At 37.6% G+C, this 25,055-nt stretch overlaps 2 protein-coding genes across 2 annotated transcripts in view; one reads left to right on the top strand and one right to left on the bottom strand.

The window, feature by feature from the left end:
• Positions 1 to 12,592, top strand: part of YIF1B (Yip1 interacting factor homolog B, membrane trafficking protein) — a 28,905-nt gene extending 16,313 nt beyond the window's left edge. The window contains exons 3-9 of the mRNA XM_063431058.1: positions 4,465 to 4,691; positions 6,512 to 6,616; positions 7,125 to 7,203; positions 7,343 to 7,400; positions 8,289 to 8,444; positions 11,728 to 11,821; positions 11,907 to 12,592. Of these exons, the coding sequence (XP_063287128.1) occupies positions 4,465 to 4,691; positions 6,512 to 6,616; positions 7,125 to 7,203; positions 7,343 to 7,400; positions 8,289 to 8,444; positions 11,728 to 11,821; positions 11,907 to 12,062 (875 nt within the window). The 3' untranslated portion in view covers positions 12,063 to 12,592. The remainder of the gene's footprint in view (positions 1 to 4,464; positions 4,692 to 6,511; positions 6,617 to 7,124; positions 7,204 to 7,342; positions 7,401 to 8,288; positions 8,445 to 11,727; positions 11,822 to 11,906) is intronic.
• A 4,479-nt stretch (positions 12,593 to 17,071) lies between these two features.
• LOC134573433 (probable zinc transporter protein DDB_G0282067) lies at positions 17,072 to 24,879 on the bottom strand. The gene is made up of 4 exons (XM_063433194.1): positions 24,753 to 24,879; positions 20,990 to 21,087; positions 20,810 to 20,884; positions 17,072 to 17,542 (listed from the first exon to the last, which is right to left on the bottom strand). Exons 1-4 carry the CDS (start codon positions 24,760 to 24,762, stop codon positions 17,435 to 17,437), a joined length of 291 nt encoding a protein of 96 aa, XP_063289264.1. The 5' UTR covers positions 24,763 to 24,879; the 3' UTR covers positions 17,072 to 17,434.
• Positions 24,880 to 25,055: the final 176 nt, after the last annotated feature.

Raw genomic sequence — 25,055 nt, 5'->3', positions numbered from 1 at the left:
TAATAATATTATAGCAGCCAGGGGCTCATAGTATTAATAATAATAATATTATAACAGCCATTGGCTCATAGTATTAATAATAATAATAATAATAATAATATTATAGCAGCCAGGGGCTCATAGTATTAATAATAATATTATAGCAGCCAGGGGCTCATAGTATTAATAATAATAATAATAATAATATTATAGCAGCCAGGGGCTCATAGTATTAATAATAATAATATTATAGCAGCCAGGGGCTCACAGTATTAATAATAATAATAATAATAATATTATAACAGCCAGGGGCTCATAGTATTATTAATAATAATAATATTATAGCAACCAGGGGCTCATAGTATTAATAATAATAATAATAATATTATAGCAGCCAGGGGCTCATAGTATTAATAATAATAATAATAATAATATTATAGCAGCCAGGGGCTCATAGTATTAATAATAATATTATAGCAGCCAGGGGCTCACAGTATTAATAATAATAATAATATAGCAGCCAGGAGCTCACAGTATTAATAATAATAATATTATAACAGCCAGGGGCTCATAGTATTAATAATAATAATATTATAACAGCCATTGGCTCATAGTATTATTAATAATACTAATATTATAGCAGCCTGGGGCTCATAGTATTATTAATAATAATAATAATATTATAGCAGCCAGGGGCTCATAGTATTAATAATAATAATAATAATATCGCAGCCAGGGGCTCATAGTATTAATAATAATAATAATAATAATAATAATAATAATAATATTATAGCAGCCAGGAGCTTATAGTATTATTAATAATAATATTATAGCAACCAGGGGCTCATAGTATTAATAATAATACTATTATAACAGCCAGGGGCTTATATTATTAATAATAATAATAATATTATTATAGCAGCCAGGGGCTCATAGTATTAATCATTATAATAATATTATAGCAACCAGGGGCTCATAGTATTATTAATAATAATAATAATAATAATAATATTATAGCAGCCAGGGGCTCATAGTATTAATAATAATATTATAACAGCCAGGGGCTCATAGTATTAATAATAATAATAATATTATAGCAACCAGGGGCTCATAGTATTAATAATAATAATATTATAGCAACCAGGGGCTCATAGTATTAATAATAATAATAATATTATAGCAGCCAGGGGCTCATAGTATTAATAATAATAATATTATAACAGCCAGGGGCTCATATTATTAATAATACTAATATTATAGCAGCCAGGGGCTCATAGTATTAATAATAATAATATTATAACAGCCAGGGGCTCATAGTATTAATAATAATAATATTATAACAGCCATTGGCTCATAGTATTAATAATAATAATAATAATAATAATATTATAGCAGCCAGGGGCTCATAGTATTAATAATAATATTATAGCAGCCAGGGGCTCATAGTATTAATAATAATAATATTATAGCAGCCAGGGGCTCATAGTATGAATAATAATAATAATAATAATAATAATAATAATAATAATAATAATATTATAGCAGCCAGGGGCTCATAGTATTAATAATAATAATATTATAACAGCCATTGGCTCATAGTATTAATAATAATAATAATAATAATAATAATAATATTATAGCAGCCAGGGGCTCATAGTATTAATAATAATATTATAGCAGCCAGGGGCTCATAGTATTAATAATAATAATAATAATAATAATAATAATATTATAGCAGCCAGGGGCTCATAGTATTAATAATAATAATATTATAGCAGCCAGGGGCTCACAGTATTAATAATAATAATAATAATAATATTATAACAGCCAGGGGCTCATAGTATTATTAATAATAATAATATTATAGCAACCAGGGGCTCATAGTATTAATAATAATAATAATAATATTATAGCAGCCAGGGGCTCATAGTATTAATAATAATAATAATAATATTATAGCAGCCAGGGGCTCATAGTATTAATAATAATATTATAACAATAAGGGGCTCATAGTATTAATAATAATAATAATAATTTTATAACAGCCAAGGGCTTATAGTATTAATAATAATATTATTATTATAGCAGCCAGGTGCTTATAGTATTAATAATAATAATAATAATAATATTATTATAGCAGCCAGGGGCTTATAGTATTAATAATATTATTATAGCAGCCAGGGGCTCATAGTATTAATAATAATAATAATATTATAGCAGCCAGGGGCTCATAGTATTAATAATAATATTATAGCAGCCAGGGGCTCATAGTATTAATAATAATAATAATATTATAGCAGCCAGGAGCTCACAGTATTAATAATAATAATATTATAACAGCCAGGGGCTCATAGTATTAATAATATTATAACAGCCATTGGCTCATAGTATTAATAATAATATTATAGCAGCCAGGGGCTCATAGTATTATTAATAATACTAATATTATAGCAGCCTGGGGCTCATAGTATTAATAATAATAATAATATTATAGCAGCCAGGGGCTCATAGTATTAATAATAATAATAATAATAATAATATTATAGCAGCCAGGGGCTCATAGTATTAATAATAATATTATCGCAGCCAGGGACTCATAGTATTAATCATAATAATAATAATATCATAACAGCCAGGGGCTTATAGTATTAATCATAATAATAATATCGCAGCCAGGGGCTTATAGTATTAATCATAATAATAATATTATCGCAGCCAGGGGCTCATAGTATTAATCATAATAATAATATCATAACAGCCAGCGGCTTATAGTATTAATAATAATAATATTATAGCAACCAGGGGCTCATAGTATTAATAATATTATAACAGCCAGGGGCTCATAGTATTAATAATAATAATATTATAGCAGCCAGGGGCTCATAGTATTAATAATAATATTATAACAATAAGGGGCTCATAGTATTAATAATAATAATAATAATTTTATAACAGCCAAGGGCTTATAGTATTAATAATAATATTATTATTATAGCAGCCAGGTGCTTATAGTATTAATAATAATAATAATAATAATAATATTATTATAGCAGCCAGGGGCTTATAGTATTAATAATATTATTATAGCAGCCAGGGGCTCATAGTATTAATAATAATAATAATATTATAGCAGCCAGGGGCTCATAGTATTAATAATAATATTATAGCAGCCAGGGGCTCATAGTATTAATAATAATAATAATATTATAGCAGCCAGGAGCTCACAGTATTAATAATAATAATATTATAACAGCCAGGGGCTCATAGTATTAATAATATTATAACAGCCATTGGCTCATAGTATTAATAATAATATTATAGCAGCCAGGGGCTCATAGTATTATTAATAATACTAATATTATAGCAGCCTGGGGCTCATAGTATTAATAATAATAATATTATAGCAGCCAGGGGCTCATAGTATTAATAATAATAATAATAATAATAATATTATAGCAGCCAGGGGCTCATAGTATTAATAATAATATTATCGCAGCCAGGGGCTCATAGTATTAATCATAATAATAATAATATCATAACAGCCAGGGGCTTATAGTATTAATCATAATAATAATATCGCAGCCAGGGGCTTATAGTATTAATCATAATAATAATATTATCGCAGCCAGGGGCTCATAGTATTAATCATAATAATAATAATATCATAACAGCCAGCGGCTTATAGTATTAATAATAATAATATTATAGCAACCAGGGGCTCATAGTATTAATAATATTATAGCAACCAGGGGCTCATAGTATTAATAATAATAATAATATTATAACAGCCAGGGGCTTATAGTATTAATAATAATAATAATATTATTATTATAGGAGCCAGGGGCTCATAGTATTAATAATAATAATAATAATAATATTATAGCAACCAGGGGCTTATAGTATTAATAATAATAATAATAATATTATCGCAGCCAGGGGCTCATAGTATTAATCATAATAATATTATAACAGCCAGGGGCTCGTAGTAGTAGTAGTAATAATAATATTATAACAGCCAGGGGCTCATAGTATTAATAATAATAATATTATCGCCGCCAGGGGCTCATAGTATTAATAATAATAATAATAATATTATAACAGCCAGGGGCTCATAGTATGCAATTAAGGAGGGACAGAGCTAGGGTAGACATAACATTTCCCTTGCAGGCTAAGCCGAAAATATTGGTGGCATGCATGCGGTGCTCACACAGCAGATGTAAAATATGCACAGAATTGACCTCCGGCAGTCCGGAATAAAGCTCTATGCGCCAGGGTGTTTAATTGGTACACAATTACAAATAACTCTGGATGTGCCGTCTTTCAAACCCTGCAAATCTAGACTCCTACCAGCATGACCACTTCAAAAAGCAGAAATGGACATAATGATTGAAGTAACACTTTACGCTAACGTTGCTTTTTTGCCTAACGCCCCTTTACCATGGCCAAATGTTTCTTATTCTGACCGTCTTCTCACTGTGTTCTCAGCTTCCAAGAGGCGCCTGCGTGGCTCCAATCCCAACATGGCCGCTTCTCACCAGCTGTTTGATGACACCAGTGCGGGAGCTGTCCCCCAGGGCGCAGAGTTTCCGAATCATGGGTCTTCATCACTGGGTATCCCTACCCAGGCTTTCCTTTCAGAGCCAATGTCTAATTTCGCCATGGCGTATGGGAGCAGCTTAGCCACGCAGGGCAAGGAGATGGTAGACAAGAATGTAAGTATACATGTAATGAGTTCTGATACAAAATGAAATAATCCCAAATCTCACATGGAATGCGTAGCCATTCTGCGACAAGGTCATTGGTTAGTCATTGCTGCCCTATAGTACATACCTTTTTATATGTATTATGTGTTGTTATTATATATATATTTTAATTGGTTTTCTGTTGTTGTAAAACATATCAGGCTGTGATAATATACTAACTGATTGAATATCTAACTTAAATGCCAGCTTTGTAACTAATCTCTCTAAAAAAATACACATTTGCAAATCATCTGGTTGTCTGCTGGTGGAATCCCCAAGGAAAACCCATCTGGAAATATATTTATTACTTTAATTATAATGTACTATGTTCACTTTTCTTAATAGACGATCTTCATATAAAATTGTATAATAATTGCTATCCAACTGTTTTTCTTTTTTGATTAATTTATACGATTTTCATGTATAATGTATTTTATGATGGTTATTGTTGGCATTAGTAGGGAGTTTGTTGTGAAATACTGAAGTATTTTAAATCCCTTTTCAAGTAATGGACAGAGAAATCTCGGTTATAAGGACCCTCCCCAAACAGGTTTATTGACTAGGTTCATTAATTTGAGTTGTACTAGAGAACAAGAGCAATGATATATATAAACATATAAAATACACCATCTACTTGCTCATTCACTAAACAGTGATTTCCAGTCTCACAGAATGTAATAGTTGTATTTACAAACACCTCACCTAGGTAAGAATAATGGGAGTCTAGTTACAGTATATGTTTATATATTGCATAAGCCTACCACAACATCAATGTATCCAGGAGGAAGAATTTCCCAAGATTAATCTGATAAGAGCAGACAACATTAGGCTGTTAGAGTAGGACCTGCCAAGAATGGGGTACATTGACGTTGTGGTAGGCTTATGCAATCTATGGTCATATACTGTAACTAAACCCCCATTATTCTTACCGAAGTGAGGTGTTAAAGGACCACTCTAGGCACCCAGACCACTTCAGCTTAATGAAGTGGTCTGGGTGCCAGGTACCTCTAGGATTAACCCTTTTTTTTATAAACATAGCAGTTTCAGAGAAACTGCTATGTTTATAATGAGGGTTAATCCAGCCTCCAAATCCTCTAGTGGCTGTCTCATTGACAGCCGCTAGAGGCGCTTGCGTGCTTCTCACTGTGAAAATCACAGTGAGAGCACGCAAGCGTCCATAGGAAAGCATTGTAAATGCTTTCCTATGCGACCGGCTGAATGCGAGCGCGGCTCCTGCCGCGCATGCGCATTCAGCCGATGACGTCGCGATCAAGATGGAGAGGAGGAGGAAAGCTCCCCGCCCGGCGCTGGAAAAAGAGGTAAGTTTAACCCCTTCCTCTCTCCAGAGCCCGGCGGGAGGGGGTCCCTGAGGGTGGGGGCACCCTCAGGGTACTCTAGTGCCAGGAAAACGAGTATGTTTTCCTGGCACTAGAGTGGTCCTTTAAATAAAACTATTACATTCTGTGAGACTGGAAATCGCTGTTTAGTGAATGAGCGAGTGCGCTGGATTTTGTACGTTGTATAAATTGGACCCAGCAGCACCCTATAATATATGCATGTTCAGGGGAGGGCAGCCCTAGCCATCCTTGGTTTGAGATATATATATATATATATATATATGTATGTATATGTATATGTGTATATATATATATATATATATATATATATATATATATATATATATATGTGTATATATATATATATATATATATATGTATATATATATGTATGTATTGTTTGTGTGTCTCTATTTCTTCTTCTTTTTGTAACATTGTATTTTCATTTTGCAGATCGATAGGATTATCCCAGTGAACAAACTCAAGTATTATTTTGCTGTTGATACTGTGTATGTTGGGAAGAAGATTGGCCTTCTTGTATTCCCTTACATGCACCAGGTATGGCCTTACTGTCCTGTGGGTAACGCTGGATTCCAGTTGCTACAATGGTCACCAAAATCAAATAAATTCGAATTTTTAAATCTCATGTTTATGGTTACAATGGAGCTCAAAGAGAAACCCCCAGTTGGTTATTAATGATCGCTCCTGAAGCATTGTGAGATGCACAACTGAGGGAAGTTTAAGCACATGGTGGCTATGAGGGACATACAGTGACTCTTGGGGTATTTGTATTGTATGCCAGACTGTGCCAGCACTTACGTTTGTGAAGGTGATGGTAGAATAATGCATATGGCAGCCTCCACGGGTCCGCATTTCATGTTTACTCTCTGTAGAATGAATACCTGTGTAGGAGTTATTGTTTTCATTTGTGTCCGTGTGTGTTAATTGTATAAAAGTATTGGCCTCTCCTGCAGGTTTCTGTATGTGGATGTTATACTGCCATAATAGAAATCACACATTGTGTGAGTCGGTCTCATGCCTGTTCTTTGAATCCCTGTTTTTTTAGAATTGGGAGGTGCGATACCAGCAGGACACCCCGGTGGCTCCAAGGTTTGATGTGAATGCCCCTGATCTGTACATTCCAGGTTTGTGTCAGCACACATGGTACATCTATCACTACATAATGCATGGGTTTAACTCTTACCACTGCAGTTTGGTTAATATCCGTCCTGCTCCCATGTAGCTATTCATTGGTATAAAGTGTCACTTCTTGTTTCCCTACAGTCATGGCGTTCATTACATACATCCTTGTGGCTGGATTGGCTCTGGGAACACAAAACAGGTGAGAGCATGACAGGGTGTGCTGTGAGCGCACTAATCGGCATCTTCATCAGGACTGCCTGAAATATAAGACACTTTTTAGTTGTACCAAGCAGAAAAAGGGCAGCTTGGAGACACGCTCTAAGCAATAAGACACTATAGTTTGAGCTAGGTATGTGGGTCGGGTACCGTCCTCTAGTGCCATCTCTCCATTTAGTGTTAATCTATGGGCCATCTTAACTGCAGCAATAACCCTTCCTCTTCCCAATTTTATCCACATTGATACATTGAGCACTTATTTGATAAAAAGTTTAGTAAATATACTCTTAACATATTTGTAAGCTATAAAACCATATATAAAAATGGATTCTAGTAAAAATGTGTTATAGAAATATTTAAATACAGTGCAACTTTACATTCACTTTCAAATCACTCTGTGTTTTCAATAGAGCATGCTTTTGTGAATAACAATGTTTGTAGGTTTGTAAATTTACTCTTTTGACACTAGGTGTCACTCTTTTTAAATAGTTGCCTAAAGCAAAATAGTGACTTTTGATTTTAGAAGTGGTTATGGAGCAAGGACTTTTTATGTACTCCCATACGTGACATTGGGGGCCCAGAACTCTGTTTGAGAGTGCCAGTGTCAATTCTGTGCATATATTGCATCTGTCATCTGCACACTAACAACAGACATAGAAATCTTCTCCCTCGCAGGCACAGGGCAAGATTGCTTCCTTCCTGCCTCAATTTTTTTATCTTTTTAAAAACCCTCACTCCCCACACTGGCCTAGATAATGTGATCACGCGCTTTGACCATGCAAAAATGACAAATCACGGACTTCTCTACAAGGATGAGATCCTTACTGTATAATAGATCTTTATCCAACCTTCTCTCGATTCTTGTTTGCAGTTTCTCCCCAGAGATCCTGGGAATGCAGGCAAGTTCTGCTCTGGCTTGGCTTATAGTGGAGGTGTTTGCCATCCTTCTCAGCTTGTACTTGGTAACCGTAAACACTGACCTGACCACCGTGGATCTCATAGCATTTGCCGGATACAAATATGTAGGGTGAGTCTTTCGTTTATTCATCAAAGTGGTCTTAGGTGAATTGTTGAATTTGACGGGTTTTACTGGGAAGGTTGGGGGGGGGGGGGGGGGGGTGTATTCTGGTTTGTTTTATTTTGTGGTGTAGGGGGGATATTTATTTTATTTTTCTTCTAAATAATGACACTGAAGCATTAGGAATATAAACTGTATTCCTAATTCTATAGTATCCTTTTGCCTTAACCCCTTCAGGACGGAGTCAATAGTGCACGTTCTGATCAAAACAAAACGTAAACAAAAACTAGAATTTGCGCTATATGTCTGTTCACCCGTAGTTCCCCTCTTTCAAATTATATGCACCCACACTTATTATATATCATTTTGTTCAGGAGAAACAGGGCTTTAATTTATCATTAACTACCGGTATTCATATATGTAACATAATTTATTATGAATAAAATTTAAAAAAAATGTGAGAAAATAAGATTTTTTTTTTAAAAAAAATTTGCATTTGCCTCTGACATTTTAACTGTGAATGTCATAATACTGTTAGATTTTACTGCAAAAAAATGCACATATTTGTAATCCGCGATGTGTCACGAGTACAACAGTACCCCCCCATTAACAGGTTTTATGTTGTTTTGAAAAGTTACAGGGTCAAATATAGAACGTTCCATTTTCAAATAGAAATTTTCCAGATTAGTAATGTTACCTTTGAGACGGTGTGGTAGCCAGGAATGAGAATTACCCCCATAATGGCATAGCATTTGAAAAAGTAGACAAGCCAAGGTATTGAAAGTGGGGTATGTTTAGTCTTTTTAGTAGCCACTTAGTCACAAACACTGGCCAAAGTTAGCGTTCATATTTGTTTTTGTGTGAAAAAAGCAAAAAACAAATATTTGGTGTTTGTGACTAAGTGGCTACTAAGAAAGACTGGACATACCCCACTTGCAATACCTCGGGTTGTCTACTTTTGCAAATGGTATGCCATCATGGGGGTCATTCTCATTCCTGGGCTACCATACGCTCTCAAAGGCAACATAACCAATCGGGCAAATTTCAATGTGAAAAAAATGAAATGCAAGCCTTATATGTGACTCTCTAACTTTCCAAAACACCATAAAATCTGTACATGGGGGGTACTGTTATTCTCGGGAGACTTCACTAAACACAAATATTAGTGTTTTAAAACAGTAAAACATATTACAACAATAATATAGTCCATAAAAGTGCCGTTCATTTGTAAAAAATGCAAAAAAAGGAACTTTTACTTAAAATATCATCATTGTAATACAATTTACCCGTTTGAAACACTAATATTTAAGTTCAGCGAAGTCTCCTGAGTAAAACAGTACCCCCCATGTACAGGTTTTATGGTGTCTTGGAGAGTTACAGGGTCAAATATAGTGCTTGCGAATTAAATTCTTGCACTTTCTCCCTGTGTTGTCAGGCATGTCAATCAAATTTTAATTAATCCACTGACATAATTATGTTAAAAAATTACTTAAATCTACACGTGGAATTGTAATATATATGCATTTATAGGTATTTAAATTCTATGTGTATACTAATGTAATCTTTTATGTAATTATATGTATGTGTATATATATATATATATATATTTGCGGTTATTTGTATTTTATATATAGATAGATATATTTAGAATGTCATTCTAAGTGTATTTTGTTACCGATATATATTAAATTTTGTTTCAATATTTTATTTATTATTTTAATTATATGTATTTATATAGAATATGTACATCTATTATATAATATATATACATATTATATATGTAACGTCATTCTAAGTGTATTTTAATATTAATATATGTACTTATATTAATATTAAAATACACTTTGTATGACGTTGCATATATATATATATGATATATATATATATATATATATTTTATATATAATATATAATATATATATATATATAATATACTTATTTTATTTTTTAACATGTTTATTTTTTTTTTTTATTTTTTTTTACACTACCTACCAGCAGGGGGACTGTCCAATATTTTAGACAGTCCCCCTGCTGGCAGATCCACAGCCAGCTATAGGCGGCCATGTGATCGCTCTTTGAGAGCAATCACATGGCCCCCGGGGGCCTCATTTGCCGGAGAGGGGCTGCCTGGGCTGTCAGGCAGCCCCCCAGAAGAGGATCGCGGCGGAGGTGAGTACAACGGACCTCCTGGGGGCTTAAGCCGTTACGACGTACCATGCCGCCGCAACGGCTTTAAAGCCCATTTAATGCGGGACGGCATGGTACGTCGTAACGGCGTTAAGGGGTTAAAGCTATTCTCCAGGCCACCTCAGTGATTAATGGGTTAAAAAATGTGTTTACACTTACATGATACCAGTGCCGAGATCCCTCTGTGCTAGCTCCTCCTCCTCTGACATCAAAATTGTGGGGGGACCTAATGCTGTGCGGGCATTAGGCCTTTCACATAGGAAAGCTTTGAATCAATGCATTTTGAAAAAACTATGCGTCCCCATTTAAAGAATGAGAACGTCCAGCATCTTGTATTTGTGTATATATACTTTATATAACGCATTTTCTAAAACTGGATCAACTTCTCCCAGCGTGTCCCTTTGGGGATGGGAAGATCACTTTACTGAGAGGGTAGTGGATGCATGGAATAGCCTTCCAGCTGAAGTGGTAGAGGTTAACACAGTAAAAGAGTTTAAGCATGCGTGGGATAGGCATAAGGCTATCTAACTATAAGATAAGGCCAGGGACTAATGAAAGTATTTAGAAAATTTGGCAGACTAGATGGGCCGAATGGTTCTTATCTGCCGTCAGATTCTATGTTTCTGTGTGTTGCTACATATTTTAAGTTCAGTATGTGATGGGGATGGTAATTCAGTTAATCCTGCTTTATCTAAAACAGTTCCTTAGATTAATTTCCTGCCTTTCTGATCAAGGCTAATATTTCACCAGTTATCTCCAGCCTACATCGAATTGCAAGTGTGGTCAGTAGAGCTTTTATTAATACAGGCTCCATTCTATTCCTGTCTATTTGTCATGGATGAGGAGTATTGATGGGACACAGTAAGAGGTGTTTATAATAAGATGGCTGTGAGATATATTTGTTTACATTGTAAGGTTTTTTTGTATACTACAAACCAAATTGCATTAAAAAGAAACAAAAACTGTTACTAATATACTTCTATGTGGTGTGCATCGCTTCCTATACACATTAGGGGTATTTGAGAAGTGCATTGAGGGGACTCATTGTTTGCACCTTGTAACCTCTCCTATTAATTGTATGCCCCCTCTTTCTCTCCCCATGCAGGATGATCTGGGGGGTGCTTTCAGGCCTCCTTTTTGGGAAGACTGTGTATTATGTGGTTCTTGGATGGTGCTGTATGTCCATTGCATTTTTCATGGTGAGTGTCTGCTCATCTCTGTCAGCATGATCTTACTCAGTGTTTCCTGTTCGTTCCATAACCAGCCCTTTGCTGTCTCCCCTAGATCCGCACCCTGAGGTTGAAAATCTTGTCAGAAGCTGCTGCAGAAGGCGTTCTAGTTCGCGGGGCGAGGAACCAGCTGCGGATGTATCTCACTATGGCCGTTGCTGCTGTGCAGCCACTGTTTATGTACTGGCTGACCTACCACCTTGTGAGATGATGTCAGTGCGATCCTGAGACGTTAATGGGCACCGTCTCCTATTTCAACCCACATCAGGCGGCTCGATACGTGTCACTCACGTTCCCCTTCTTAAAATCAGTTTCTATCCCTTGAGTTCCACACATTCTGCATTTGGACCTATTTTATATAATACATACTTTAAATAGGGAACTCATATGTGTTTGCAAAAACACTTCTGCATCAAGGGCCAGTAAATCCTTAGATGTGGCAACCCAGTCTTCTCCCCATTAGCTACAGTAATCCTGTTTTCTCCCGTCTTAGAACACTTACCGAGGAGGCTTTTTGTAGGTTGAAGGCCATCCGGTAGAACTTTGTCAATCCATCCTGACCTTTCACATTTACCAGGTTTGACGAAAACCCAGTGTTCTCCAAAGTGCAGGAAATGTCATCAAGTATCCCAGGGATGAGCCAAATAAAAAAGACTGGGATTGTTTGCAATGTGACATAAAATTCAAACTTCCCTTTTTCTGGAAACCTACACATTGGATTAAATTGCTGAGTCTCATAAACTTTATGTTGTTACTGAATCTCTTCCATCCATACCACTCCCCAGCCTGTAAATACACACACACCCCTTCTCATCTCCTACATTACAGGGTCAATCCAACATGGCTGTACGAGAGCCCAGTGTCCAATCAAACCCAACAAAATAATGTTCTATATTTGCCTGAAAGTTGTGTATGGTGTCCTCTAGGTGTAATCCCTTTTTTTACAGAAGAGAAAGAAATATAGCTTCTGTGGACTATGGCAAATTGGCCTTTTGGCTTTCAAACTGCTGCTGAACCACATCTCCCATGAATCTCTGTAACTATGATCATCTCTAGCCTAGTAGGCAGGCTATTGCTTGCACCTGTCATGAACTGGTGGGGAATATTGGGAATTGTAGTTCACAAGGCACTGGTCAGGGTCAGGATGCCTAACACTGCTTGTGATTGGTTAGATTTTTGTCTACGCGATGATAGGTTAACCCTTCATTTCCCAGTGAGTTGCACCGCATAGTATTTTTGTACCACTGAATGAGCTAAAGTCCCATAATGTTTTGCAGCTACTTGCTGTAGCTGTTAAAAGATGACTTTGTACGTTCCTCTTTGCGCTGTAACGGGAACGTGGCAGTTAATACTCCAGGTTGTGCTTGTTACTTTTTTTTTAATTGGAACATTCTGTATTCTGTCTGTTCATTTAAATTAAAACCTTTTTTTTCCTGGTGTTAATTTGGGATTTTTTTGTGACCTTTTTTTAAAACAGATTGAGAAAATTGTCAATATTTATTTCTCGTTTGCAATAGGAATTTTATATTAAACCTTTCACTAAAGAATACTTTCAATTGGAAAAACAAGGGGTGCATAGCTAGCATGTAAACATATCAGAAGACAACGATTTTCTTTACAGATTTAAATTCTTTACGGATTGTTTAAAATTACACAACTTTTATTTTTCAATTATTTGTTCAGCCTTTTATAAAGTATTTGGGAAATTGAATGCCTCAGACAGTATACAATATCCTTTTATCTTGTAATATTTCACACAGGGTCTGAAATGTTAGTATAAAAGCAAAAATGCTATTTTTGTGTAGGAATGGTATGCCCCATTGAAATTCCCTGTAGTGAAAGCAGGGGTGAGATTTTCAGCAAGTTTACAGCATGTAATCTGTTACTTCTGGCAGAAAAACGTGTCCCTCCCCTGGCTGGTAAATCATAACTAGAGTAGGAAGCGGAGTGCCGCTTTTTGGACTAGATTTCATACTACAAACACACAAAAAATGGTTTTTACTTGATTTGGGTGTTGAAGGGGTTAAGACCAATTCTAGGGCAACTGGAGCTATCGCTTAGATTCCATGGTCACTGCTCCACATTCAGATTTTACCCCGGAATCACTCTTTATACAGAACCCTCTTTGCCTTAAATTAAAGATATTTGTTTTTTTGTTGTTTATTTATTCCTTGTAACTGCCGCTAGACAATTTTATATAGGAACACATTAAAACAACCGCTGCAATGTCTGGATGTATTTTAAGTGCAGCAATATATACTCTGGAAACAAGTCTGACCCGCCAATGCCATAAAGCTCATCTCTTATACCGTCCTTAGAATGTATCTCTGTAAGCAGTGCGCACGTAGCACCTTGTTACTGCATAGTTTGGTTTTGCCTGATTTATGTTATGTTTTATTTGTCTTTTTTTTAGATATAACTAGTATACACGCATCAGCAGCCTGGTGCCAGGACCCAGGGGGCGCAGCTAGCATTCTTTTAGCATGACGGCTACAATGTATACATGTGCAGATTCTAAATATAAGGACAATATTGAGTAAAAGTGGTCCTATACACATTGTACACACTATGTTTCTAGGTTATAATTGTAGCCTGTATAATTTAGGGCCAACTTGTGCCTCCATTAGCCTGCAGTACTTAAAGTGATGTATGGGTGGAGATCTACTATGTACCCCAGATTCTCACACACGTATTTAATGATTTATTTGAGGCATGAGGAGTCCACGGAAGACATTGGCCTTACATCCTAGTGTTCATGCAATATTCCCTGGATTCACATTGCAGTTTACATAGACATTATGATCCTGGAACCTTCCAGTTCCTGCTGTTTCTTGGATATTGCTAAGTCATCAGACATTGACATTACTGGTTGAAGGATCTATTGGAACCCATATACAGGGGGGCAAATTTCAGAGTAGGGTTTGAGGAGTCAAAACCTATTTTTTTCTTTTTTTATCAATGAACCAATTTTCATGATATTACACACAATGAATGCTTAACGTATGGAGATTTGTTTGATGAGGTACGGAAGATGACATCTTTTCAATGAGCTAGCGATTGAATTTCTGCACCAATAACTCTGTGTGAGGTCATCCCGCACCAGATGGTGCAATTGGCACCAGTGAATTATTTGCAGAAATTCTATACCCCAGAAATGACAATTTTACCTTTTGACAATGAGCTTCATCAGACATGATACATTATCTCCGGTTAATTTGTTGTACCTTTGAGAAATTAGGATTTCCCAAGACTCAGTTATGATATATACCTGCAATGAAATAATAGAACTACTAACACATACTTTATTTACCTGTCAAATCCTACTCTGAATCCTGGCCAACCCGGTACATGCACCAAACAGGGCGACTCATCGTATACATTCCTTTGGGATTTATTTAACAAGAGGAAAAAGACAGGTCTAATGATAAGTAATGGCTATAATATAGATCACCTTTATAAATGTAGTAAATATGAAAATTTTATCAAATAAAATGTACCTTTGCTCAATATTGACCAAAAACACATTTATTGTAACTTTATTTTGCAAGTAAATTGTTTTTAACTAGTGTTATGGCATGTTATGACTAATATTTACCGTTCGTCCTCTTTGCTTTGTAGTTCAAGTTTTTAAAATGAATTTTCTTAATTTTGTAATATTTTTAAATTTGGTATTTTTATGATATATTTTAATATGTTGAAAAAATATATTTCAAAGTTTATCCAAAAACATTAATTTAAAAATCGTAAAATCGTATCCAACAAATGTAGGCTGTAGTCGGCTGCTGGGTTTTTGACTGAGCATCAGTGTTGCCGTTTGTTACCCCACGTTGATTGTCTCTCCCCTATAATGTGTGTGTCTCTGAGGTGTGCTGTAATTATACAGGCCTTACTGACTGTGACTTTAGGAAGGCCCAAATTGTAGGGAATTTAAAAATGATTTGCAAGATTTTGTCCAAAAGTAAGATTTGATGAGCTAGGGGCAATTTTTGCTCTAATTTAGTATTCTGATCAGATTTTTTTAGAGAATAAACCACTTTCTGTTTTTTTAGCTCTGTATTTAGGTTCAGAATGTTCGTTCAATTGCTTTGGATAGTTGTTTTATAGTGACAACCCCACCATAAATGCCTATTTTGTGACACTCATGGTTTATTGTGTTAGAGATCGAGGCATTGACTCAACCCTGTCAGCTAAGAGTTGCAGGCTAACCTTCCCCAACACTCTGAGCCAGCCATCGTTGGATGAAATTAGCCCTATTAATGCATTATAACACTATTGACTCCTAACAATTCTACATTAAACCAGGCGATGGTGCCAGGACCCCATTACAGTAGCAGATTATTCTGTCCCTGGGATGATGCATTTGTGGGACAATTCAATTTGGATTTTCAGCATCTCTGGTTTGCAGCCTCCATAGAAAATAGTCATAAAATTCAGCATTGTCACTTAATCCCTTCCCTTTGCGAAAAGAAAAAAGCACAACTAATATTTGACAGGTGGGTTTCACAAATGGCAACTAAATCTAACAATACATTTCTGTTAATACGCATTTATTCCTTGAGACACGTTCTTATGGAATTGGAGTACAATAGCCATAGAAAATCTAATATAATATAGCAGGGGATCTAAAATGTACAAAAGCGGGGTCAAATGCCTATGGTTTGTGCAAGTTTTGTATTTAAGAAAATGCAAATTCTCAAATTGCCATTGAAATTTAAATATACATGTGGGCATAATATATGGGAAGTGTTTACAAAATCTCACACAGTTGGATTCACAGCAATTTACTGGCTACTGAATAATCCCCCCTGTATATTGTCTTCATATAGTAAAGACAAACCTTGGGTCAGATTTTAACTCCATACTCTAATAAACGTGCCACCTTCTTGCAACACGCATAATTATATTAAAGGAACATTCCAGGCACCATAACTACTACATCGTTCTGTAGTGGTTATGTTACTCAGACTGCCTTGGCAGCCCCCAATGTAACTAGAAAAATGGCTTGCCAACGTTTTGACAATTTACCGGAGGTCTGCCAGGCACCTGGTCACCTTTTCTCTATGAGTGCTGGAAGCTAAGCCCGTTGGTTGGCTGAGAGTGATTGGCAGGTTTTAGCTCAGGAGAGAGAGCTGAAACTCCTGGCACACGCTATAGTTGTTATGGTGCTTAACGTTGAGGCATTTGAATGAATTAGGGATTATATTCACAAAATAAACACAGTAGTATTCAGAAGTTTTATTTGACATTGTTACACTGTATTCTGGGGCTGTTAATGGAGAGAGAATGGGGTCTGGCTCGTACAGGCAATCTAAGGCACGCCTCACGGTGCTCAGCAAGGTAGAAGGCTGGCTAAGCTTCATGAGAGTGGTAGTATATACAGCACAGAGGGTGCCAATGATTGCCCACACCTGCTCCCTGCATTCAAATATATTTTAGATCTCATATAAACTACATGTTCCATGATCCCCTGCTGGCTTAAGGCTCAGTATTTATTATGGGAACAGACTTATGGTTTAACTGTTTCATTGCTGAACGAACCATTCAGCTCATTGTACAGGAATTATGTCAAAACAGACCAGACGTTTAGTGCTTTTTTTCACATTTCTCCTTTTTGTCCTTCTTATCTTTGGGCTTCTTATCCTTGTGCAACTTCTTCTCCTTCTTCTTGTGAACGTGGCCTTCACCGTGTGGCTGCAGGAGACAGAACAGTGTGACAGTCAGCCATGTGACAACAGTGACATGGTTAAAGGGACCTAATGACAGGGACGTGGTTAATGGGTTAAAGGGACCTAATGACAGGGACATGGTTAATGGGTTAAAGGGACCCAATGACAGGGATGTGGTTAATGGGTTAAAGGGACCCAATGACAGGGATGTGGTTAATGGGTTAAAGGGACCCAATGACAGGGATGTGGTTAATGGGTTAAAGGGACCCAATGACAGGGATGTGGTTAATGGGTTAAAGGGACCCAATGACAGGGATGTGGTTAATCGGTTAAAGGGACCCAATGACAGGGACATGGTTAATGGGTTAAAGGGACCCAATGACTGGGACATGGTTAATGGGTTAAAGGGACCCAATGACAGGGATGTGGTTAATGGGTTAAAGGAACCCAATGACAGGGACATGGTTAATGGGTTAAAGGAACCCAATGACAGTGATGTGGTTAATGGGTTAAAGGGACCCAATGACAGGGACATGGTTAATGGGACCTAATGACAGGAACGTGGTTAATGGAACCTAATGACAGGAACGTGGTTAATGGGACCTAATGACAGGGACGTGGTTAATGGGACCTAATGACAGGGACGTGGTTAATGGGTTAAAGGAACCCAAGGACAGTGATGTGGTTAATGGGTTAAAGGGACCTATGACAGGGACGTGGTTAATGGGTTAAAGGGACCTAATGCCAGGGACATGGTAAATGGATTAAAGGAACCCAATGACAGGGACATGGTTAATGGGTTAAAGGGACCCAATAACAGGGACATGGTTAATGGGTTAAAGGGACCCAATGACAGGGATGTGGTTAATGGGTTAAAGGGACCCAATGACAGGGATGTGGTTAATCGGTTAACCCCTTAAGGACCAAACTTCTGGAATAAAAGGGAATCATGACATGTCACACATGTCATGTGTCCTTAAGGGGTTAAAGGGACCCAATGACAGGGACATGGTTAATGGGTTAAAGGGACCCAATGACAGGGACATGGTTAATGGGTTAAAGGGACCCAATGACAGGGACATGGTTAATGGGTTAAAGGGACCCAATGACAGGGACATGGTTAATGGGTTAAAGGGACCCAATGACTGGGACGTGGTTAATGGGTTAAAGGGACCCAATGACTGGGACGTGGTTAATGGGTTAAAGGGACCCAATGACTGGGACGTGGTTAATGGGTTAAAGGAACCCAATGACAGTGATGTGGTTAATGGGTTAAAGGGACCCAATGACAGGGACATGGTTAATGGGTTAAAGGGACCCAATGACTGGGACGTGGTTAATGGGTTAAAGGGACCCAATGACAGGGACATGGTTAATGGGTTAAAGGAACCCAATGACAGTGATGTGGTTAATGGGTTAAAGGGACCCAATGACAGGGACATGGTTAATGGGACCTAATGACAGGAACGTGGTTAATGGGACCTAATGACAGGGACGTGGTTAATGGGTTAAAGGGACCTAATGACAGGGACGTGGTTAATGGGACCTAATGACAGGGACGTGGTTAATGGGTTAAAGGAACCCAAGGACAGTGATGTGGTTAATGGGTTAAAGGGACCTATGACAGGGACGTGGTTAATGGGTTAAAGGGACCTAATGCCAGGGACATGGTAAATGGATTAAAGGAACCCAATGACAGGGACATGGTTAATGGGTTAAAGGGACCCAATAACAGGGACATGGTTAATGGGTTAAAGGGACCCAATGACAGGGATGTGGTTAATGGGTTAAAGGGACCCAATGACAGGGATGTGGTTAATCGGTTAAAGGGACCCAATGACAGGGACATGGTTAATGGGTTAAAGGGATCCAATGACAGTGCCGTGGTTAATGGGTTAAAGGGACCCAATGACTGGGACGTGGTTAATGGGTTAAAGGGACCCAATGACTGGGACGTGGTTAATGGGTTAAAGGAACCCAATGACAGTGATGTGGTTAATGGGTTAAAGGGACCGAATGACAGGGACGTGGTTAATGGGTTAAAGGGACCTAATGACAGGGACGTGGTTAATGGGACCTAATGACAGGGACGTGGTTAATGGGTTAAAGGGACCTATGACAGGGACGTGGTTAATGGGTTAAAGGGACCCAATGCCAGGGACGTGGTTAATGGGTTAAAGGGACTCAATGACAGTGACGTGGTTAATGGGTTAAAGGGACTCAATGACTGTGATGTGGTTAATGGGTTAAAATGACAGTCTTGTCATGATATGGTTTAATTGAAACACCCTTTTCAGTGGGTTTTAGACTGTGATCTGTAACGTGCTATTATCTCATTGTGTCGCTTAGAAATTGATAAAAGGCTTGCACAATGTTTAGAACCAGGAGTGTTCATTTATCTACCAATAAATCGTGTGATTAAAACCTTCACCTCTGGGTAATGTCCACAAATAGCCTGACGGCCAGCCCAGCTTTATGGAATCTGCAATTTAGTGAATGTTTTGTGTGTTTGGTAAAAAGGGTGAAATGTCAGTCTGAATGGGCCTTTTATACAGACATTGAGGGGACATTACAAGTTAATAATTATAGGAATGAGTTGGTTTGCCACCTGAGGAGAAGGCACAAACACCTCTTTTGGAAGAATTCTGCATAATCTTTTAGGACAACCTGTGCTCCATATTGTAATTACACAGGGCGGACCGCACGGAGGGATCACTGCATGTTCAGTCTTTATTTTAGAGAATGTTTGTGTTGTCAAAGTGCCAGAAGTGACCAACGTGACTAGCAGAACGATAAATAAGGGCGTATAAGAAATGTGCGCTGCTCGACGTTTAATTAATAAACAGGGTTTCGGTTTATTTCTCTTTTTAGCAGAAAATACTTTCTTGCTAGACATCCCATCCGCCCATCTATCTATCTGTCTGGGTGCTATGAGCAGGTGGGGTGTACTGTGAAAGCCGTTTGTGTCACTTCATGGTGTCTAGAAGAGCGAGCCTGTCGTCCACAAAGCCCACTTTAGCCCTCCGCGGACTACCTATGTCTGGGCCAGGGAAAACGGGAGGACATACAGAGCCTGCAGACGAGATCTGCAGCTTTAGGAAGCTGTTTTTAGATATATCCCCATTGAAAAAAAAATCTGAATTAAATGAATGCATGTTTTCATTGGTGCTATATCTGCTAAATTGTTGTTTTTTAAATCCATTGAAGTTAAGATAAGGCACATTTCATTGCGAGAAGCAGGCTGGGGTAGAAGTTCTTTGAATTTACAGAGAAATGCGTTGGGGTTTCTTACCTTTCCCTCACAGTCACTTCCGCTGGAGCTACTGGAGCTGCTGGAGTCACTGGAGTGTCCTTTGCCGTGCTCCCCCTAGAACGACAACATACTGGGTTAAGCAGCCACTGAGTGAATCCCATCACAGGTCTCTTTCTGGAGACCCCGTCATTTAATAAAATACCCGTGGGATTGTCGTACCTTGTGTCCTTTGCAGTGGCCATGGCCGTGGCCATGTCCTTCATGCTTGTGCTCATGTTTCCCGTCTCCGCTGCATTTCTTATGGTCACTTCCTGCCACTAGGGAGAGAGAGCAGATCACGAGATTTCCTTAAAATTCTTATTGTAAATCTTATTATGCGGTTTCAGCGAAAATGGTATAAACAGTGAATCGTCATTGTTAGATGCAAGTTCAATAGAATATATTATATGTTGCAAGCCTACACAGAATCAACACTGGCATTCACACGATGACTGTTGGTGTGAGGCAGGGACCGCCTGCCAGAATCTGGGATGTGTATGACCAGAGTGTGACTGGCCGTATAATATATTTTAGGGATGTGCATGGGCAAAAAATTTGGTTCGGTTCGGCAATTCCCTGACCCTACCCCAAAACCCTTACCCTAACCCTACCTCTACCCTTAACCCTTATGGTTAAGTTATGGTTCAGGTTAGGGGTAGGGTTAAAGGTAGGGTTAGGGTTAGAGGTAGCAATTCGGCACTTTGGTTTGTTTCAGAACTTCCGAAGTTCAGGACTTCGGACATTCGGCAATTCGCATTTAAATTTGGACCGAAATAAATTGCACATGTCTATTTCTTATCTATGACAAACTTCTCCACACTTTTATCAGTAGGATTTATGAGGTTTTAGTGGTGGATGCCCCAATACTAAGAAACGTCTGGCAGATTCTCAGTGTCTCTAGGTGACTGGGCAGATTCTCAGTGTCTCTAGGTGACTGGGCAGATTCTCAGTGTCTCTAGGGGACTGGGCAGATTCTCGTGTTATAAAGCTATACATTCTTACAACCCAGTTCATGGTTTACACAGTATGTGAATATTGGGTGCAGCCAGGTTGTATATAGAGATCGATTGAAGGGCGAGGCTGTATCCACGTATTATAGGGCCAGACAGCTCCGAACATTATCATTGATCTAAAAATACAGTTTTTTTTTTTAAATGTTTTCGTGTTTCTCTACAAAGATCTGATCTGCTCTCAGTCTAGATACAACTAACATCACTTTGTCTTGCTGCAGTTTACAGCTCGCCAGGAGATGGTTTGAAGAAGGAACTCGTACTAAACAACCGCTTTTTGTATATCAAGTAAATTGTAAATTTTAAATAAAAATAAAAAACACAACTTCGCCAAACTAGAAAAAAAATGTAAACTCTCTAATTTTTCCGATTTACAAATTTTAGCCTGAATCGTGCAAATGTCGTGTCAATTCCCAGCAGAGAAAAACCAGAAACCCACCAGTGATTTGGCATCTGTGTCGGCGACACTCATCACCTGGTCTCCAGATCTGTGTGTATTAATCATTAGTCTGAGACGGAAGCTTTGGTTATCGTACAAATGCCAATATATCACTTATCGCGTGGATTCGTGGATTCGTGGTGGTGGTGGTCGGGATGTGATATCACATTTTTTACATATTTTGAATGCAACCCAATAAATAAGATATTGCAGTAGTAAAATAATAATAGGGATGTACCCAGACTGCTATTTATTATTACTGATTATCCAGTATGGGGTTTATTCACGAATTTAAGTACTGTTTTAGTACCGCATAGATTGGTAATTAATTAGAGCACGTGTGTGTTTTACAGTCTGTTTTCCTCTTTTCCGGTTATTATTAATTGTATTTTGTAAACATATTCCTCAGGATTCCACAGGGGGCAATACAGTGATATAATATGTATCTTACTAGTTACATAGTTACATAGTTAGATAGCTGAAAAGAGACTTGCGTCCATCAAGTTCAGCCTTCCTCACACCTGTTTTTTGCTGTTGATCCAAAAGAAAAGAAAAAAAAAAAAAAAAAAAAAAAAAAAAAAAAAAACAAGTTTGAAGCACAATTTTGCAACAAGCTAGGACAAAAAATTCCTTCTTGACCCCAGAATGGCAGTCAGATTTATCCTTGAATCAAGCAGTTATTACCCTACATTGAAAGATTATATCCTTGAATATTCTGTCTTTGCAAGTATGCATCTAGTAGCTGTTTGAACATCTGTATGGACTCTGATAAAACCACTTCTTCAGGCAGAGAATTCCACATCCTGATTGTTCTTACAGTAAAAAAACCTTTCCTTTGCCTTAGACGAAATCTTCTTTCTTCCAGTCTAAACGCATGGCCTCGTGTCCTATGTAAAGTCCGGTTTGTGAATAGATTTCCACACAATGGTTTGTATTGGCCCCGAATATATTTGTATAATGTTATCATATCCCCTCTCAGGCGACGTTTTTCTAAACTAAATAGGTTTAAATTTGTTAACCTTTCTTCATAGCTGATATGTTCCATTCCTTTTATTAATTTTGTAGCCCGCCTCTGCACTTTTTCTAGTGCCATGATATCCTTCTTTAGAACAGGTGCCCAAAATTGCACAGCATATTCAATATGTGGTCTTACCAGTGATTTATAGAGAGGCAAAATGATATTCTCGTCCCGAGAATGAATGCCCTTTTTCATGCATGACAATACCTTACTGGCCTTGGCCACTGCTGATTGACATTGCACATTGTTGCATAGTTTGTTGTCTATAACAATTCCCAAGTCCTTTTCGTGTGTTGTTATCCCTAATTCGCTTCCATTAAGGGTATACGTTGCTTGTGTATTCTTTACGCCGAAGTGCATAACTTTGCATTTTTCAACATTAAATTTCATCTGCCATTTGAGTGCCCAGTCCCCCAGTCTATCTAAATCCTTCTGCAGCAAAGTAATATCTTGCTCACATTGTATTATTTTACAAAGTTTTGTGTCATCTGCAAACACTGAAACATGACTTTCAATGCTGTCTTCAAGATCATTTATAAAAATGTTAAATAGAAGGGGTCCCAGAACAGACCCCTGAGGGACACCACTTGCCACCTCTGTCCAGCTTGAAAATTTACCATTAACGACAACTCTTTGTATTCTGTTTTTAAGCCAATGTTCTACCCAAGAACAAGCATTTTCATCGAGACCGATTTCCTTGAGTTTGAAACCCACAGATGTCTTATTACGTGGATTTAAATGGGAATATTTGGGATTATTCTTGTGACACACGACTGGTCAGCGAATATTATAAAACAAACTGTGAAAAAGATCTTCATTTTCTGGGATCAGTTGCTGTGGGAGACCATGTCCGTAGGCGGCAGTACACAGAGCATCTGTGTCATTGTGTGTTTGTTTCATTCGTTTTATCAAAATAGCCATTGTACAACACTGCAGAACATGTTGGCGCTATCTAAATAATGTTAATACATTTTGCAAACTAGAAACATCTTGTGATCACTTTACCTTATTAGTCACAACCTGTTAAAATCACTCAGATGTGATCAAAATAAAAAAAATATACTGTGGTTTTTTTTTCTCTCTATAATTACAAATTATTTATATAGCTCTAACATATTCTTTAGCGCTGTACAAAAGGTTAACAAGACGAACTGTGTCATTCTAAAAGAACATGTTTGACACACAGGAACAGCAGGTGACGCTAGCCCTGCCCAAAAGAGCTTACAATCTGAACTAATTTCACTGCAGCCTTGACAGAATTGGAAATGGATATATCATATTAACCCCTTAAGTAGCAGGAGACTATAGATTGTAAGCAATTAAATGGATGTCTCCGGTGATTGTGTGGTGTTGCATAAAATGTTGGCCCTTTATAAATAATAATAATAATAATAATAATAACAATAACTGGTGTCTGGAGACGTGCCTGGAGAATTAGTGTGCTTGTTGTGCAGTGGAGAGGATGCTCTGACGTACCTGTCGACATGTTTGTCTGTTGATCTGGAGGATGGTACGCTGTATCGAGCTCAGGCGAGAGATGTCTGGCTGCGCACTGTTGCTGGGAGAAGGTATCAGCAGTCAAGGTGTGTCCTGTACTGTGAACCCCCCACCTTATAACAGCTGGGGAGAAGGAGGTGCTTGTTACATGCGAAAGATTCAGCCTTTGGCAGAGGATACAGTAACACTATCCAGTTACAGCGACAGGGACAGATGGACTATTGTACAGAGAATCACATGAATGGAAAGGGAGCGGATCTTATTGACTCAAATGATTCGCTG

This window comes from Pelobates fuscus, chromosome 9 (genome assembly GCF_036172605.1).
Source record: "Pelobates fuscus isolate aPelFus1 chromosome 9, aPelFus1.pri, whole genome shotgun sequence".
NCBI classification, from domain to species: domain Eukaryota; kingdom Metazoa; phylum Chordata; class Amphibia; order Anura; family Pelobatidae; genus Pelobates; species Pelobates fuscus.
This window is presented reverse-complemented; position numbering and strand designations above follow the sequence as displayed.